The sequence below is a fragment of the Heptranchias perlo genome, chromosome 28, assembly GCF_035084215.1.
Source record: "Heptranchias perlo isolate sHepPer1 chromosome 28, sHepPer1.hap1, whole genome shotgun sequence".
In the NCBI taxonomy this organism is placed as follows: Eukaryota; Metazoa; Chordata; class Chondrichthyes; order Hexanchiformes; family Hexanchidae; genus Heptranchias; species Heptranchias perlo.
The window spans coordinates 37,988,020-38,004,748 of NC_090352.1; the positions used below are offsets into that span (position 1 = coordinate 37,988,020).

At 42.9% G+C, this 16,729-nt stretch overlaps 1 protein-coding gene across 3 annotated transcripts in view; it reads right to left on the reverse strand.

Annotated features, from left to right (window-relative positions):
- Positions 1 to 16,729, reverse strand: part of LOC137345073 (flotillin-2-like) — a 99,813-nt gene that overhangs the window by 40,521 nt on the left and 42,563 nt on the right. The window contains exon 3 of one of the 3 annotated variants that reach the window (XM_068008512.1): positions 6,535 to 6,625. The exons of 1 other annotated variant lie outside the window; for it this stretch is intronic. In XM_068008512.1, the coding sequence (XP_067864613.1) occupies positions 6,535 to 6,625 (91 nt within the window). Of the gene's footprint in view, positions 1 to 5,526; positions 5,618 to 6,534; positions 6,626 to 16,729 lie in introns of all 3 variants that reach the window. One more of the 3 variants, XM_068008511.1, reaches the window with a different exon arrangement.

Here is a 16,729-nt window from a genome sequence, read left to right on the forward strand (position 1 = left end):
CCCACACTCGACCCACAAAGATGGGGGTTTACTTACATGCCATTAGACCAGCATGACAGGCAGCCAACTTTAAAAGGGGGAGCAGGGATTACAGATGTCACTCTCCCTAGACAGCAGATTAACAACTGAGCAACATAAATGCACCTTACAACCCACCAGGATACATGGCTCAGGGTCCAATGGAGCAGACGGTGTGTTGTAACCATTATAAACATTTTGTCCTATCTATCAGCTCCAACTCCCATATCCAAGCCCAATAGGTGCATCAACAAGGTGGTGACACAGGGCAGTCCAAGGGGGCAGAAGGGGAAAACCATAATCTGGTGGTTTTCCCCAAATGGGACAAGTCCTCCTCCTCAAAATAAAAATAAATGTACTCTTCACTGAGCACAAATACACCTTACAAATCTAGCCACCTACGCTAATTAGTGCAACCACTTATGCAAATTATGTAGATGAGAGAAGAATTGGCACTTTAATTAATGCTCAATATGAATCTCAAAAACTGAGAAAACTGTGATGGATTTTCTTATGTTCCAAATTGTCAATCACACTCTTTGAAGGGCTGAAACTAAAAACTAAACACTGTAGACACGATAAATGGAAATATCTTGAACTTTTAACAGTAGTCTTGTGATTGCTTAATATCTTCCCCCTCCCTGCTTTTCTCCTGAAAGCACCGATGCTTACTGAGATCCAGGTGCAACTATTCTGTGCCTTGCCCAAACTCTCATGCTTCATGTGTGAGTCAGCCAGTGGGTCTCAGCAGGCTATTTGACTCTGGAGAACATCACAGTTGAGCCAAATGCTGTCCTCATCCCAACATTCATAACATGCTCTTTGCAGCACGGTCACTATGTTGCAATGAGCAGTGTGAGCTTCTTGCTGACTTCCCTCCACTTTCTAACCTACAGATCCGGAGGCCAATAGTCGTCTTCTGCTAATTCAAAATCCAACTTTTATTTAAAAGGAAAAAAAATTATATACAGTAGTTTGAATTAAGCAATTTAAATTTTAAAAATGGAATTAACAGATAATGTGATATAATCAATTTAAAATTAACGAGTAGACGATATCTCAACCACCATCCTCGCTCGACAGGATTCCAAACCTTGAACCCTCTGGCCTGTACGGCTCAGTACCACAGCAGGTGGTCCCCTCCATCATGGTTAGGTTTAAAAAAACCTCACAAAACTCCCCTATGATGAATCCGCAAAGCAAAGAGATGGCTGCAGGTAGGCTTACAACAAAACCTCAAGCTAGCATGGGATAACGACTTAGATGATGGGATAGAGAGCCACTTATTCAAGTTTGCTGATGACACAAAAATAGGCAGCATTGCAAGCAGTGCAGATGGAAGCATAACATTACAGAGATAATAGATTAAGTGAATGGGCAAAACTATGGCAAATGTGAGGTCATCCATCTTGGACCTAAAAAGGATAGATGGTGAAAAGCTCGAAACATGGGGGTCCAAAGAGAGTTAGGGGTCCATGTACACCGATTAAAATGTCATTGACAGGTATAGAAAGTAATCAATCAAAAAGACTAATGGAATGCTGGCCTTTATATCTAGAGGACTAGAATACAAGGGGCTGGAAGTTATACTACAGTATATAAAGCCCTGGTTAGATACACTTGTGTTCAGTTCTGGGCACCGCACTGCAGGAAGGATATATTGGCCTTGGAAGGAGTGCAGTGTAGATTTACGAGAATGATACTGGATCTAAGGGTTAAATTACGAGGAGAAATTACACAAACTATTTAGAAGATTAAGGGGTGATTTGATCAAAGTTTTCAAGATATTAAGGGGAACTGATAGGGTAGATAGAGAGAAACTATTTCCGCTGGTTGGGGAGTCTAGGACTAGGGGTTACAGCCTAAAAATTAGAGCCAGGGCTTTCAGCAGTGAAGTTAAGAAATGCTTCTACACGCAAAGGGTGGTAGAACTTTGGAACACTCTTCCGCAAAGGACAGTTGATGCTAGCTCAATTGTTAATTTTAAATCTGAGACTGATAACACCTTTTGGTTAACAAAAATCTAAGGGATATGGGGCTACGGCAGGTATATAGAGTTAGGTCACAGATCAGCCATGATCTCATTGAATGGTGGAACAGGCTCGAGGGGCTAAATGGCCTTCTCCTGTTCCTATGTTCCTAAGTTTTCATGCCCGACTCACAATCAGAGCCTCGTTGCACTCTTCAGTTTACAATCGGGGGCAAGTGCCCTACCCTCTCCTCCAGATTTAAGATTTCCCCTATCCAAACACACCATTCTTGGATTTTAATTCTATCACAAATAGGGAGAGCATCAATTTGTTCAAGTTTGAAGCTTTGAACATACAATTGGAAAATAAATATGGTTAGCAGAACAATGAACTTAGCCATGGGAATTCCTGTCACTGCAAACTGTTCAAAGAAAATGATTTAGGTCACACTGGAAGTTGCCTCACAGTCACAGTGCAATTATAGCAACACTGAAAATGGCTGAAAGCAATCCATAGATCATGTTCTGCAGCCTCACATTCTTTAAGCCATAATTCCTATATGCGGCAAGTTTTTAAAATACTATTGATAGTTGCATCAAAACCTGCTTATGGGGTGTTGGGACACAGGATCAATTTCCCCACTCCGCTTACCTCATCTCAGCCACACATCAAGAGGTGGCTGAGCAAATCTCACTCATCTCCGCGCCGCTAGCTCTGGAGTCCCCCAAAGATCCTCTTCCTCAGCTACATGCTGCCTATCAGCGACACCGGGTCAGCTCCTACAAGTACACTGATGACACCCAGCTCTACCTCTCCACCACCTCTCTCGACCCCTCCACTGCTTCTATGTTGTCTGACTGCTTGTCTGACATCCAGTCTCAGATGAGCTGCAGTTTCCTCCAGTTAAACATTGGGAAGACTGAAGCCATTGTCTTCAACCTCTGTCACAAACTCCATGCCCTGGCCACCAATTTCATTCCACTCCCGAGCCACTATTTCAAGTTGAACAACACTGCTCACAATCTTGACGTCCTACTTGACCCTGCGCTTTTAACTCCATAACCACTTCTCCCTCCGTAACATCACCCACCTCCACACCAGCCCAATTGCCACTGAAACCCTCTTCCATGGTTTTTTCACCTCCAGACTCGACTATCCTCTATTATCCAGCTTGGCTGACCTCCCATCCTCCACATAAATTTTCATGACCTCAGGATGCCCCAAGCACTTCACAGTCAACGAAGTACTTTTGAAGTGTAGTCACTGTTGTAATCTAGGGAAACGCAGCAGCCAATTTGCAAACAACAATATCCCACAAACAGCAATGTGATAATGACCAGATCATCTGTTTAAGTGGTGTTGACTGTGGAACAAATATTGGCCAGGATACCGGGCATAACTCCCCGGCTCTTCTCCGAAACAGAGCCATGGCATCATTTACCCGAGAGGGCAGACAGGGCCTTGGTTTAACGTCTCATCACAAAGTCGGCACCTCCGACCATGCAGCATTCCCTCAGTACTACACAGAAGTGTCAGCCAGGATCATGGGCTCATGTTTCTGGAACGGGACTTGAACCTGTAACCTTCTGATTCCGAGGCGAGAGTGCTACCGAGTCACAGCTAACACTAGCTGGGGCCTAACCAGTGATATATAAAGGTTTAGCATGACTTTTGTGCTTTTGTACTCTTATGCCACTATTTATAAAGCCAAGGATCCCATATGTATTTTTAATAGCTCATTATTGAATAATGCCGATGGGCTGCACTGTTTTAGCTAATTAAACTCCAGCAGTAACCCTGTGCACATATGGGGGTCCCTAAGCCAAACTGCATCTAAGCTCTCTGGACTTGAAGACGTGGTGGGTGTACCTAGAGGGACAATGGCTGCACTCCACATCGACCAAACAAAGACTCTACTTAAGCCGAATTCTCTGCAGCTTAGTTTGTAGTTTCAAGGCTTCCTTGTACCAGACACCCAACTGTTCAAAAAAAAATACACTCGGATCATGAAACTACCCACTTACGGTGAAGATTTCAACATTAATTTCCCATTGTTAGCTAAACTCAATTTTCTTTTATAGTTTTTCCAACCAATTCATCTTGCACCTTTTCTTTGGTCACTACGTCAAAGAGTTTGTGTTCAGATTCTTTTCCCCCATGCAATTTTTCTCTTCTTGTTTCTTCCATAAAAGTTAGTCTAGCTCTGCCTTTTCAGTCTGCCTCAAATAGCTTTAACCTGCAGTCCCTGATCTAGTGATTCTGTTGCAGGAAATTAAAATTCATTATGAAAAGGGCTTCACCGCATTACCGACAGATTATGCTCACAACATTGAGAAATTCATTTAATTCCTAGGGCTTGAAGCATAAAGAAAAGCCTAATTTCAGATCCTTCGCTGTCAATCATCCTAGTTTAAGTGTTATTACAGTGGGATGAAGGAGTCAAATCAAAACTGGAGATTTATAGATGGTGGTATACTGAAATATCATTTCATTCCTGGTAGAGGTACATGGAATAATCAGTGGTTATATCACGAGATCCAACGTTAAATTCATTATTTGCATTATATTCAGATGTAATACACACATGCTACTACTATCCTGGTGCCCAGAATTGGACACAATACTCTAGCTGTGGCCTAACCAGTGATTTATAAAGGTTGAGCATAACTTCCATGCTTTTGTACTCAATGCGTCTATTTATAATGTCAAGGATCCCATATGCTTTTTTAAAATTCAAAAACAGTTTACCAGTGAATAATGCAGTTCATTAGCTCCCAAAATTTTGCATGTTTATTGCCAAAAATGTCCACTGGAATCACAGGTAGTTAGTTGGTAGTTACAGTGCATATAGGCACATGCTGTACCGTGAAAGGTTGGTGTCCCAATAGGAGACACTAAGTGAACTCAGGATGCTTGCGACTTCCCACTGTATGAGTTCAAACCAGGGAGAATGCCTTTCATCTTAAGGTCATGCAGTTCCATTTACCCGGTTGAGGCAGAATAGAAACGCAGGTCAACAAAAAAAATCATCAAAGCCTGCAAAGTTAATTGAACGTTACAGAAAATGTTCCCACGGTTCCAAAATGAACAATCAGATCACCACTAACATTCAGGGGTGAAAAACTGTACGTATGTGACATTTCATTTTGTTGTGACTGTTTGATCTACAATTTATTGCAGAGGCCCTAGGGATTTTATAATGGTACTTTCCATGGGTCTGGTGGCTTATGCCACTAGAAGCTTCAACACTGACACAGTTGAGTGCCGCTCAGTGTGAGAAACATGGCATTCCAATATATGGTGGGCCCTTGAAAAAAATGAATGGCCATGACCCTGAATGTTATCACAGTCAGGTCCTGTTAAAACAAATTTTCCACCCTTGAATGTTATTCATATAAAATTACAGAATAAGTGCCCTCCTACTGTTTTGTTAAGATAAGCAAAAGCATTAGTAAGTTTTTTGTGCCTTTTGACAGACTCAGGCTGCAAAGAGTTTTTGAAATCAGATTTTTTTTTTTGGGATTGTGGGGTTATTTACCTGAGCGACCCCTGTGACAGTTAGTGCTACCCCCTCTGCGGTCTCTACATCCTCACACTTGGGCTGAAGCGTCATAATCTCAAGGGAAATCCTGTGAAAAACGTAAAACACTCGCAAATTCCAGGTCACATGACAGGCCTCAAGCCTCACTTCCTTTTTCTTCCAATCCTTTCACCTCTCACCATTGAACCACAACCAGAGGTACTGTACAGTGCTCCAAAAAAAGCCAAGCTAAATGAATTAATTGATATCAATGTAAATCATTGCATGGGTCTCGAGAGGCACCTTTTATGAGGTCTTCAGTGTAGACGAATCCACTTAATTAGAACTCCTTCTGGTGAAGTTGCTACAGCAACCATTTTATGCAATTATGTATTACACACAAGTTTTCACAAAGAACGAGCCATTTTTAAGAACATACAATGTGGCTTATAATTCAGGACACTCAAAAATTCATGACACCAAATCAATCCCCAGAATCTGGTGGGGAAGGTTGCAACTTTTCTTCAAAAAGGAGTTCTGTTGGCCAACATAGCAGCAGATGCATTTCATAATTTAAGACTTTAAACAATTGGGACTGTCCATTTGCGAACTTCAACTGGTAATCAATTCCCAGAAGCACAGTTTGTTCAGAAGAGCACCAGACATTCCCGTCCTTCAGATGGGGGATGGGGGAACACACCCAACGTTCACCCATTTTGGTCTGTCTTTAGCTAAAATTTGAATCGACCTATTCCTTCCCCCTTTCTCCCCCTCCCCTCTTGGTTTGGTTTAATCCGTTTCCTTTCTGTGCGATACCTACAGCGCTACAGGCCATGCCACTTGGCCGTGAAGCTGGGGGATAAAGCGGTGAAGGTGCTGCAGTAGAGGTCAACATTCATTTGCTGCTGGTGGGGTGGGGGGGGGGGGGGGGAGGGAAGAAGGGAGGGGGAAATTGGGGTTGTGGGGCAGAGAGAGAGAGAGGGAAAAAAAGAGACAAGAAATAGAGCAAGGTTAAGAACAAGTTACCTGTGCAACCCCTGTAACATATACAGGGACCCCCTCAATGGTTTCTATATCCTCACACTGACAGACGACGGTCATGATCTCCAGAGGTAGTCTATGCAGCAGGAGCATGGGGGAAGGAGGTGGGACAGCACATATTCAGTCAGAGCAATTATCAGAACAAAGCACGAGAAATCCAACTCCCAGAGACATTAAGTAAATCAATTCATATTTTTCTATGGGTGCTTGAAGTGATTTAACCCTTTGAGAACTCCAATAGCACTTTGGGAGCCAAATACTTCACTTACTTTCCCCACACCGGAACAGGAACCATGATTTACTTTTTGTTCGCTATACCTGCAGTTAAGTCTGAAGATTCCACGGGAGAGTCGATATTCCAGTAATATCGAGCATCAACTGTCCTGGGGTGTGGGGTGCATGATTTATACACTTTCGTATGGCCACTTCCTAATAGCGAAGTAGAAAGCCTATAAAGTCAGTTTTACATCACTATACATAAAGTGAGAAACATTTGACAGCTGCAAAGGGCTTTCAGTTCTCAAAAGGTTATCTGCTTTGAAATGAGGGGCAACCTGAAAGTTTTTAGATGGTATTTTCGTTTATTGTGCTGGGAAAACACAAATCATATCAAGAGTTGGAGGTGAGGTCTGCTTTCCTGGAAACTCCCTGACTGAAGACAAGAAACTCAGTGTCTGTGCTTGCAGCAACCGCCCTAATTCAATGACAGGGACACTGGATCCTGCTGGCTTCGATTTCTGATGACCTGGTGGTGTCCTGTTAACAGCATGCAAGTAAAATGCTGGAGGATTGGCTGCATTTTGAAGTCGGAGGCCAATTACCAGCAAGAAATAAAAATTTGAAGATACAACAAACATAACGATACACTGTCAAACACAAAGTGGTGTGAAGCTACGAATAGTTTGAAAAAAAAATCTGGAGAAAAACATAACAGCGTCTTTTGATTGACCTTATTGGTCTGTTTAGTTCAACTATTCAAAAGCAAAATAATGCTGGAAATCGGAAATAAAAACAGAAAATGCTGGAGCTCAACAAATCTGGCAGCATCTGTGGAGAAAGAAACAGAGTTAACGTTTCAGGTCAAAGGCCTGGCCTCAGAACTGGAAGATGTTAAAAGAGTTAAAGTTTTTAAAGTGTGTACAGAGTCAGGGAAAGGTGGGGTGGGGGGGAAAAGAGAGGGAGGAAGGGGTGGGGAAGAAAGAACAAAAGGAAAGGTCTGTGATCGGATAGAGGGCACGAGTGATTAAATGACAAAGGGGATGATGGTGCAAGGCAAGGAAGGTGGTAATGTGACTGGCTAAGAAACAAAAGATTGATCAGGAGTAGCTGTAAATGGCAGCAGCAGAACCATTACCAGCACTAGCTGACCGAAGAAACGGGAGCTGTGGTTATGATCTGAAGTCATTGAAATCAATGTTGAGTCCAACAGATTGTGAAGTGCCTAATCGAAAGATGAGGTGCTGTTTCTTGAGCTTACGTTGAGCTTCATAGGAACAGTGTAAGAGGCAGAGGACCGCGAGATCAGAGTAGGAGTGGGAAGAGGAATTAAAATAGCAAGCGACCGGCAGGTCAGGGTCACGCTTGCGGACAGAGCGGAGGTGTTCAGCAAGGCAATCACCCAGTCTGCATTTGGTCTCCCCAATATAGAGGAAATGCACTGTGTGCAGCGGATGGGAGGGGAAGAAGTGTTTGGTGGTGGGATCGCGCCGGAGGTGGTGGATGATATGTTGAACGTGGAGGCTGGTGGGGTGGAAGGTGAGGACAAGGAGGACCTTATCATGGTTCTGGGAGGGGAGGGAAGGGAAGAGGTGAGGGCAGAAGTGCAGGAAATAGGACGGACACGGTCGAGGGCCCTGTAAACTACAGTGAAGGGGAATGCTAGGACCCATACGGGTTCTCATAGCAACACTTTTTATTTGGAGGAAGTGAGTGGAGTCAAAGGAGAAGTTGTTCAATATAAGAACAAGTTAGCCAGGCAGAGGAGGATGGTGGTGGATGGGGACTGGTTGGGCCTCTGTTCAAGGAAGAAGCGGAGGGCCCGCAGGCCGTCCTGGTGGGGGATGGAGGCATAGAGGGACTGGACGTCCATGGTGAAAAGGAGACGGTTAGGGCCAGGGAACTGGAAACTGTTAACTGTTAAAGTAGCAGAGGGGGTCAGAAGAGTTGCGGATGTAGATTGGAAGAAACTGGTCCCTCCGTGATACCCTAGTCCACACTTCCATCACCCCCAACACTCTCTCTCCTCCCTATGGCACCTTCCCGTGCGAGAGCAAGAGATGCAACACCTGCCCCTTCACCTCCTCCCTTCCCACTGTCCAGGGCCCCAAACACTCCTTCCAGGTGAAACAGCAGTTTATTTGTACTTCTTTCAATTTAGTGTACTGTATTCACTGCACACAATGCAGTCTCCTCTACATTGGGGAGACAAAATACAGCAACTGTATGGGGAAGAAACCAATCACGGACTGGGGGAGGGCAAGGGAAAAGAGACATAATCACCGTCCAGAACAAGGGGGGCATAACCTTAAAATTCGAACTAGGCAGCTAGGGGAGATATCAGGAAGCACTTCCCCACACAAAGGGTAGTGGCAATCTGGAACACTCTGCCCCACAAAGCTGTTGAGGATGGAGGGTGTCAATTGAAAATTTCAATACTGAGATTGATAGATTTTTGTTAGGCAAGGGCATTAAGGGTTATAGAACCAAGGCAGGTAAATGGAGTTAAGCTACAGATCAGCCACGATCTAATTAAATGGCAGAACAGACTAGAGGGGCTGAATGGCCCACTCCTGTTTCTATGTAATGTTATGATGTGAGCAACATTAAACTCCAGTATAGTAAAGGTTTTAAACAAAATTGAAACAAAAAAAATGAAACATTTCCTGCTTTGTCCCCTGTATTTGGTTTCTCTGGAGCCACCCATCATTTGAACAGTCGAGAGGATACCAGCCCCTCATTATCAGTCTTCAGAAGGTGCCAAGTCGCAGCAGTATGGATTGGATCTCGAATGTTCTCTTCCTCTTCCATGGGAGCGGGTGGCGCAGCAGTTGCCTCATCAGGCCAGTTGAGATTGGGAAACTAACCATGTGGAAAGATTGCAGGCGAGAACAGTGTCCTGCCACTCGATTGTGCCGGCCAAGGGGATGTTCTGTACTTTGAGGGATCAAATAAAAAGGTCTGTGATACTTTTGAAGTGTTACAGCAAGAGTTACTGTTTATTCAGAACACGCTCTGAGGGAACTGAAGGTCGACTGTTTCCCATCTTTTGTGTAAGCTCCCAGTTTGGGATGTGTCGCTTGGCACAAGGAAACTTTACAGCAATCTACAATTGGGTAATCAATCACACGAAGTGATTAAGTCATAAGCCACGGAAAATGCCTTGCAAAATATTTTTCAGTTGCCTCCACCTACTGATTAAACATTTTGTATTTCAATCTATATCTTCTAGCCCAGGGTCATATTACACCAACACTTCCTCAGGTTTCTAGGCCAGGGAATTGAATAAACACAACTCAGGCCAGCTCTATTATTGCTGTTGTAAATGGCTCATGGTAAAAACAATCATGCAGGGAACAGGAGTCCGTTTCTGTTGTCAAATTAGAAACTTTTGATTCTAGTAGGTCAATAAAATGTTGCATCCTCTTCCCTTACATGAGGTAGACTTACTGTAGATTTTTTTGGTAAAATAAAGTCTTTCCAAATCTGGAAACAATTCACTAACTGTATGGCCACTGGGAACTGTGACAGAATAAAATAAGGGTTGCAGCTTTATTCTCATTGTCGTACATAATCTTTTTCAGTATGGTTTTCACAACCAACTTGAGTGGAGTCAGATACATCTGGGAAAAATATTTCTACATAGTAATGAAGGCAGGAGTAAGAACGGAATCCAACTTACCCAAAACATCAAGAAATTCTTTAACGGGTACCTGATAGTAGGTGACATGATTAAGGGGTTCAGATGAGGCCATAAAACAGAAGGGTGAACCTGGTGGGATTTACTTGGGCACCACTTGTACCTCCAGAGAACGTTACACCATTTCAACTCGCTCCATGGCTTCTGTAATTTTAGGTTACAATGTATGGAGATTTACTTTTTTTTTTGGAAGTGTTCCTAGAATTTGAGCTCAGTATCCGGAGCATTGTGAAACAGCGGCCAATTGCAGATATACTGAAGTTGATCCAGTTATTTTTGTCCACACAATTCTCAAGCTTCACACCACTCGACATTAAGCATTGATAAATAGGACAGTTTTATTTGGATTAGAGAAATGTACAGGCTAACAGTTGTATACTGCAACAGGAATGCTGCTATTTATCACAGTGTTAAAAAGGGAACTGCATTCACTTGAAATGTGATAAATCCCCAAAAATTATCCCCGGACCGTTTCTGGGTTTCGCAGCTGTCCTGTTTCATAGAAAGGTTACAGCACGGAAGGAGGCCATTTTAAAAAGTCTGGAGCCTACAGGAATAAAATACAGTTTTCACTAGATTGCAACTATATCATGACACAAATGAGGAATTCACACACAAGAATTTATTAGGACCAGCAGTTTAAAAGCATCAACTACAAGATCAAGGGATGACTACAAAGCAGTGATTTCGCCCCATCGACTGCACATCTGGAAATTTAAAAAGGTCATTCGATGCACATTTACAGTTTCCAAATTTCATTCCCTTTCGGACGCAACACAAATCACAAGAAAAATCCTCTCATGACATCACAAAGACCTAAACTGCCACTGCTGTGCAGGTAAATGCAAGGCTGCTCAAATTATTGTAATGTCATTATTAGCACTGTAGTAATTTAATGCCTGGAAATGGAAAAAAATAGTTTCTTTCAAAAAGTTTTTTCCTCTCCCTCCAAGTCCCCACCAAAAGGTATGGACACTGGCACTAGGCATCCTCTGGTACCATATTAAAGTAGTGATTTATTCATTTGTGAACCTGCGCAGTGAATTTTGGCACCATGGCCGAATCCACCCTTCACCCGATGTAGACACTTCCAGCAAGGTTCACTGGTTAGTGATCAGGAGCAAGAAAGCCTGTGCAATTTTCACCTCCTTAACCCAAGAGCATGGAGATCAGGTGACTCAGCAGACCAGGGAATCAATCATGGGCTTTTCCTAGTCAGTATGGCCTGGTACCCCCTCGGGTTTGCCTCTATAGCAGCTCTTCAAGAATCTATTTTAATGAACTTCCTCCCCAGCAAAGCCAGGGCAACCACTTTTTTATATCAAGATTCCAAGTTGCTGGGCTATCCCAGCCATCTGTTTAATATAAACTATCAATATTTATCAAGTTGCTGAAACAATTGTGTCCTACTCTGAGAATGTAACGGGCAAGCCTTCCAACAATTAGCCTAGAATTAAACCATTACGTGTGACACGAACAGAATATACATTTGCCTCTCATGACTAAGGTGCAAGTCATGAAGGGCACATTCAATTTTGCACTGCTCCCAATAAGAATTCAATGCATTTCAGGTGAATGCAGTTCCTTGTGCTTGAGGGCCATTATGTCACTCCTGAAACAGCTCCTACTGTATGCCACATATTGCAATTAGTATTTTCTGATGGCATGGGGTATCCCTACATTGTGTGAGCAAGGCAATGAGTCATTTCATAGAAACAAACATTTATTTCCAAATTTTTTTGGGTTGTGTGTTAGCATTAAGCTCTCAATAGGTGCAGGAGTAAAACTCCCTCTATGCTGCTCCAGTAGAGTCTTTTAAGCTTCACCCTCAGTGTGGCATCTCCTTCTGTGCTGGTGTGGGATTTCCACTTTCCATATTATGGGCACCTCTGAGCAAGACTGGCAATTCAATAGAATTTTGTGCTGAATATGGGGAATGAGGAAGCAGGTTGAGAATGCCCAAGCCCATCTTACATAGGCACCCTTAAATCTAGCAGGTGATTGGATTCGAGCCTGGAGGAAAAGGCGTGCTCTGATCCCTCTGTCCACCATCAGCACATACAGTGCACAAACAGTGCATGAGGGAATGGCATGAACGTTCAGCACCACCACTGTGTGCAAACTGTGCAGGCCATCTATTTTCTTGCTGCTAAATTGTAGAAACAATGTGGGGATTTTGGCGTACTGCAGCAATGCACATTTTTGGTGCACTTCACCCACTCTGATTCACGAGCTACAATTGACTTTCTAGCAAAGCAGTGATCAAACAAATCGTAGTGGAAAACAGGAAGCCCATTGTAGCTGAGCAGGTGCATGTGTTTGGGTCCTCACTCACACAGAAGAAAAAAAAAGCAACAGGTCAAAAGCTGGCATTACGAGAAAGAAAGTGAAGGAAAAAGTTATGTGCAACGTGGTGTCGTGTTGTTGTCACCTGCCATCAGCCGGTTTAGTGCTCCAGCTGTGTGTTTCATCTATTAGAATAACTGGTGTCCAAATTCAACGTTCACCCCCCTGGAGAGAAGCTCTGACCTGGGATGACAGAAAATGATCACAACAACCCGACAGAGATCAAAAAGTTTTTTTTTTGTAAAAAAACACGCACAGAACCCCTTTCACTGCCAGCTCCTCCCATTATGGGGTGGGGAGAATTGAATTCTTAACACTGTTTATTTTTGAGAGAAATGCAGTAAAAACAAAAGAGCACCTCCAGGCTGACTGCAAGCATAGACGCATTATTCTAAAATTTCTTTTCACGAGCTCGCACACAAGTAACAAGGCTCAACATTGCCACCATTTCATGGGCCACGGCTACAGATTGGTCACTACATTAGCACGCGGTGTTTTGGCAATCTAGTTTTCGGCATGGTTTGGGATTTTAGGCCGTGATTTTCTTTTAAAAGCCACTGAATAGAATAACAAAAGAAAGTAAGTAAGAAACTTGCACTGAAATAGCTCCTTTGAAGTCCTTGGGACTTTCCAAAGGGCTGTAACAGCCAGTGAATTACTTTTTATTTTGAAGGGTGGTCACTTTTTTTTTGTGGGCAAATGCGGCAGCAAGATCCCACAAACAGCAATGAGATAAATGGCCAGATAATCCGTTGAAAGTATGAATGTTGTAGAATGCAACAGACTAATTCTGAAGGGCCTCCACCTGAAATATTAGTCTATCTGTTCCCTTTTTAGATGCTAAAATCTGCATAATTCCAGCACTTTTTGTATTTTCAGTATTTGTAGCTTTGCTTCTTTTCACTGGTTATTTTACTGCTAGTCTGTAGCAGGGGTTCCATGTAATTCACAGAAGAGGGAAAAAAACATTTCAGAAATTAATTGAATGTTGAAATGTATGATGGATAATTGGTGGTGACTACAGGTTAGACTGACCTGAACTCCTCACACCCATCAGCAAAAACTAGAAACAGATTTGTCCAATATTAGCTGTCAATTGAAGATGCCAGGCTCTGGGAAAAGGAAGGGCTATCTGCCATTACCTATTCACAAAATGGAAAAATGGCATCCAAACAAAAATCATATGTAATCAGGCCAATCTAAAAATCCATGTCCTTTATGTAAAATCAAATATAAAAGTGTTAGGTTGTGTAATCAAAACAAAAACAGCAATTAAAAACTTCCAACAGATAGAAATTGTGGTGTACTGAAATGTACAAATAAAAGGATGCTCCTATAGGTTTAAATGTGGAGTGCTGCAACTCTAATTTCCGCATCGTTCACCTGAGGAAGGAGGTAGCCTCCGAAAGCTTGTGAATTTAAAATAAAATTGCTGGACTATAACTTGGTGTTGTAAAATTGTTTCTAATTTTAACTGAGGAAGGGTAACAAGCTAACTGACCCAACTTTCAGGACTGCAACATACTGATTTCACACTTACTTTATAATGTCTATTGGCAATGATAAAGAATTACTTAGGCTATTGTGTCGGTGAGAATGGATAGAATAAAATTGCTGAGCACCCTGAGGCAGAGTGGGTAAATAGGCTGTGCGGTGTTATACCAAGACCATACAGACCTGAGGGTTTCAGGTTCAATTCCCAGTGTCTGCTGATCTCAGCTGGGGCAACGAGTGGCTAGTTATAAGTGCATTAGGTATTTGATTCCTCCCCCACCACTCCAGCTACATTAGAAGAGCTGGATCACGACACTGTGGTACAATCTGCGCTCCGTTAGAAATTGGGAATCATTGCTCTGGTGAGCTGGTTGTTTTGCACTGCAGTCACTCCCATTTAGTGAATGACACACTGGCAGACACTGAGATAATATCATAAGATGGAGGCAAGCAGGATCCCTGCATGACACTCAATCATTTCCCCAACCACTTTAATGCAAAAAGACGTCTTTAAAAACTAGATCCTCATGTCTGCAGTTTTTTGGAGGAAGGGGAGCAAGAAAGTGGCTGACGTAGTAACAGAGGCAATACATTTCTCCTGTGCTACAAGCATCAAGGTTGATGACCAATGGTATTATTCTCAATTATGGGATGAGAGGGTTGTTCTATGAGGAAAGATGGAGTAGAATGGGCCTATCTTCTCTGGAGTTAAGAATGAGAGGTGATCTCATTGAAACATAAGATTTTGAGGGAGCTTGACAGGGTAAATGCTGAGAGGCTGTTTCCCCTGGCTGGAGAGTCTAGAACGCGGGGGCATAGTTTCAGGATAAGGGGTTGGCCATTTAGGACTGAGATGAGGAGAAATTTCTTCACTCGGGGTTGTGAATCTTTGGGATTCTCTACTCCACAGAGCTGTGGATGCTCAGTCATTGAGTATATCCAAGGCTGAGATTGATAGATTTTTGGATTCTAAGGAAATCCAGGGATATGGGGATTGGGCAGGAAAGTGGAGTTGAGGTTGAAGATCAACCATGATCCTACTGAACGGCAGAGCAGGTTTGAGGGGCTGTATAGCCTACTCCTGATCCTATTTCTTATATTCTTATCCAACAAATTCACACACAACTAATTTTTTAAAATTCTATTCGCCATAAGCTGAACTCCTGATGAAGGTCACCATCGTCTTCCCTGTGATTAAGTGTCTTTGCTGTTAATTATTAAAAGGTTAGTTACAGAAATGCCAAATATTTAAGGATAGGGGATTGTAGGATCATCTCCTGGATTAGTTAATTTTTCAGTTGCAAGAGCTGTAGTGGTCACATTAAGCACTGTACCTGGTTTCAGTGATTGGATGTTTTAAATGCCACACTCACTTTCAAAGAGGTATGAGGAAAGTTAGAAATGTACAACATTAAAAAGCAGACATAATGCATTTCAAACAAAAATGACACCCTGAAGTTTAAACTGAGGGTCGTAAATATAATAGCCTGAAAGAACTGGCAGTGTAAGGGTTAAAAGCTGTGTGTCAGTCAACAGGAAGAGCACTGCACACACAATAAAGGCAAAACTAGCTCAAATATCACACTGAGGACTGCAGTATTTCTTGCACTGAAATAAAGACTTTTTAAAAAATGAAATTTTAACGTTGTTTCATGTACACTTGTTTGACTATCCCATTTCTCCCAAGAAAGCCACATTTTTATGGGATGTGGTTCTATTCCCAACTCTGCTGGAACAGCATCCCTAGTTACTTCAAATTCCAAACAAATGTTTTTGAAGAATGCAGTGCGACCTCTCCCCCACTGGAACGAAGATTTGTCCTGGTGCCAACATTTCTCTTATTTTACTATAATGGTCAGTGTTAGGGAAGGGTCGAGTGCCACGATGCGATACCCACTCACAGCAAGACACGGGCTTGTGTCTGTGATTCCTGACACCGCGCAGTTGCCGCTTTCAATCACGTCACAGTGGTGAAGTGGCGTCCAGGGGCCAGGCCCTTCCCCCGCAGGGAAGAAGAAACAGTCAAACGTACCCAGTGGCAGGCAGCTTGCAGCACAATTTGCAACAGATCATCTGGCCAGCCATAACAGGAGCTGGACAGAGGGCAATCCCAAGGGAAAAGGATAAAAAGATTTGCAGGAAACTTTTTTTTTTGCTATGTCTGTAGTGCACAGAGTGAATATTTCTTGTCAAAATGCACCCAGGCCGTTGTCTGAGCCTCACACTGAAACGGTTAACAGGTCTGAATGTTGCAGGAAGAGCAGAGTGCATCTTCTGTTCTTCACCGCCCACACTGATGCTGAGAACATTCCCACGGCCGGTTGAACCCAACAATGGGCATGAGCCAATCAGTGGCCTTGGTGGTCACTGTGGGTGTTATTTGTACAGCAGACTGTGTGTCGAGGCAGAGCCTCTGCCAACCCA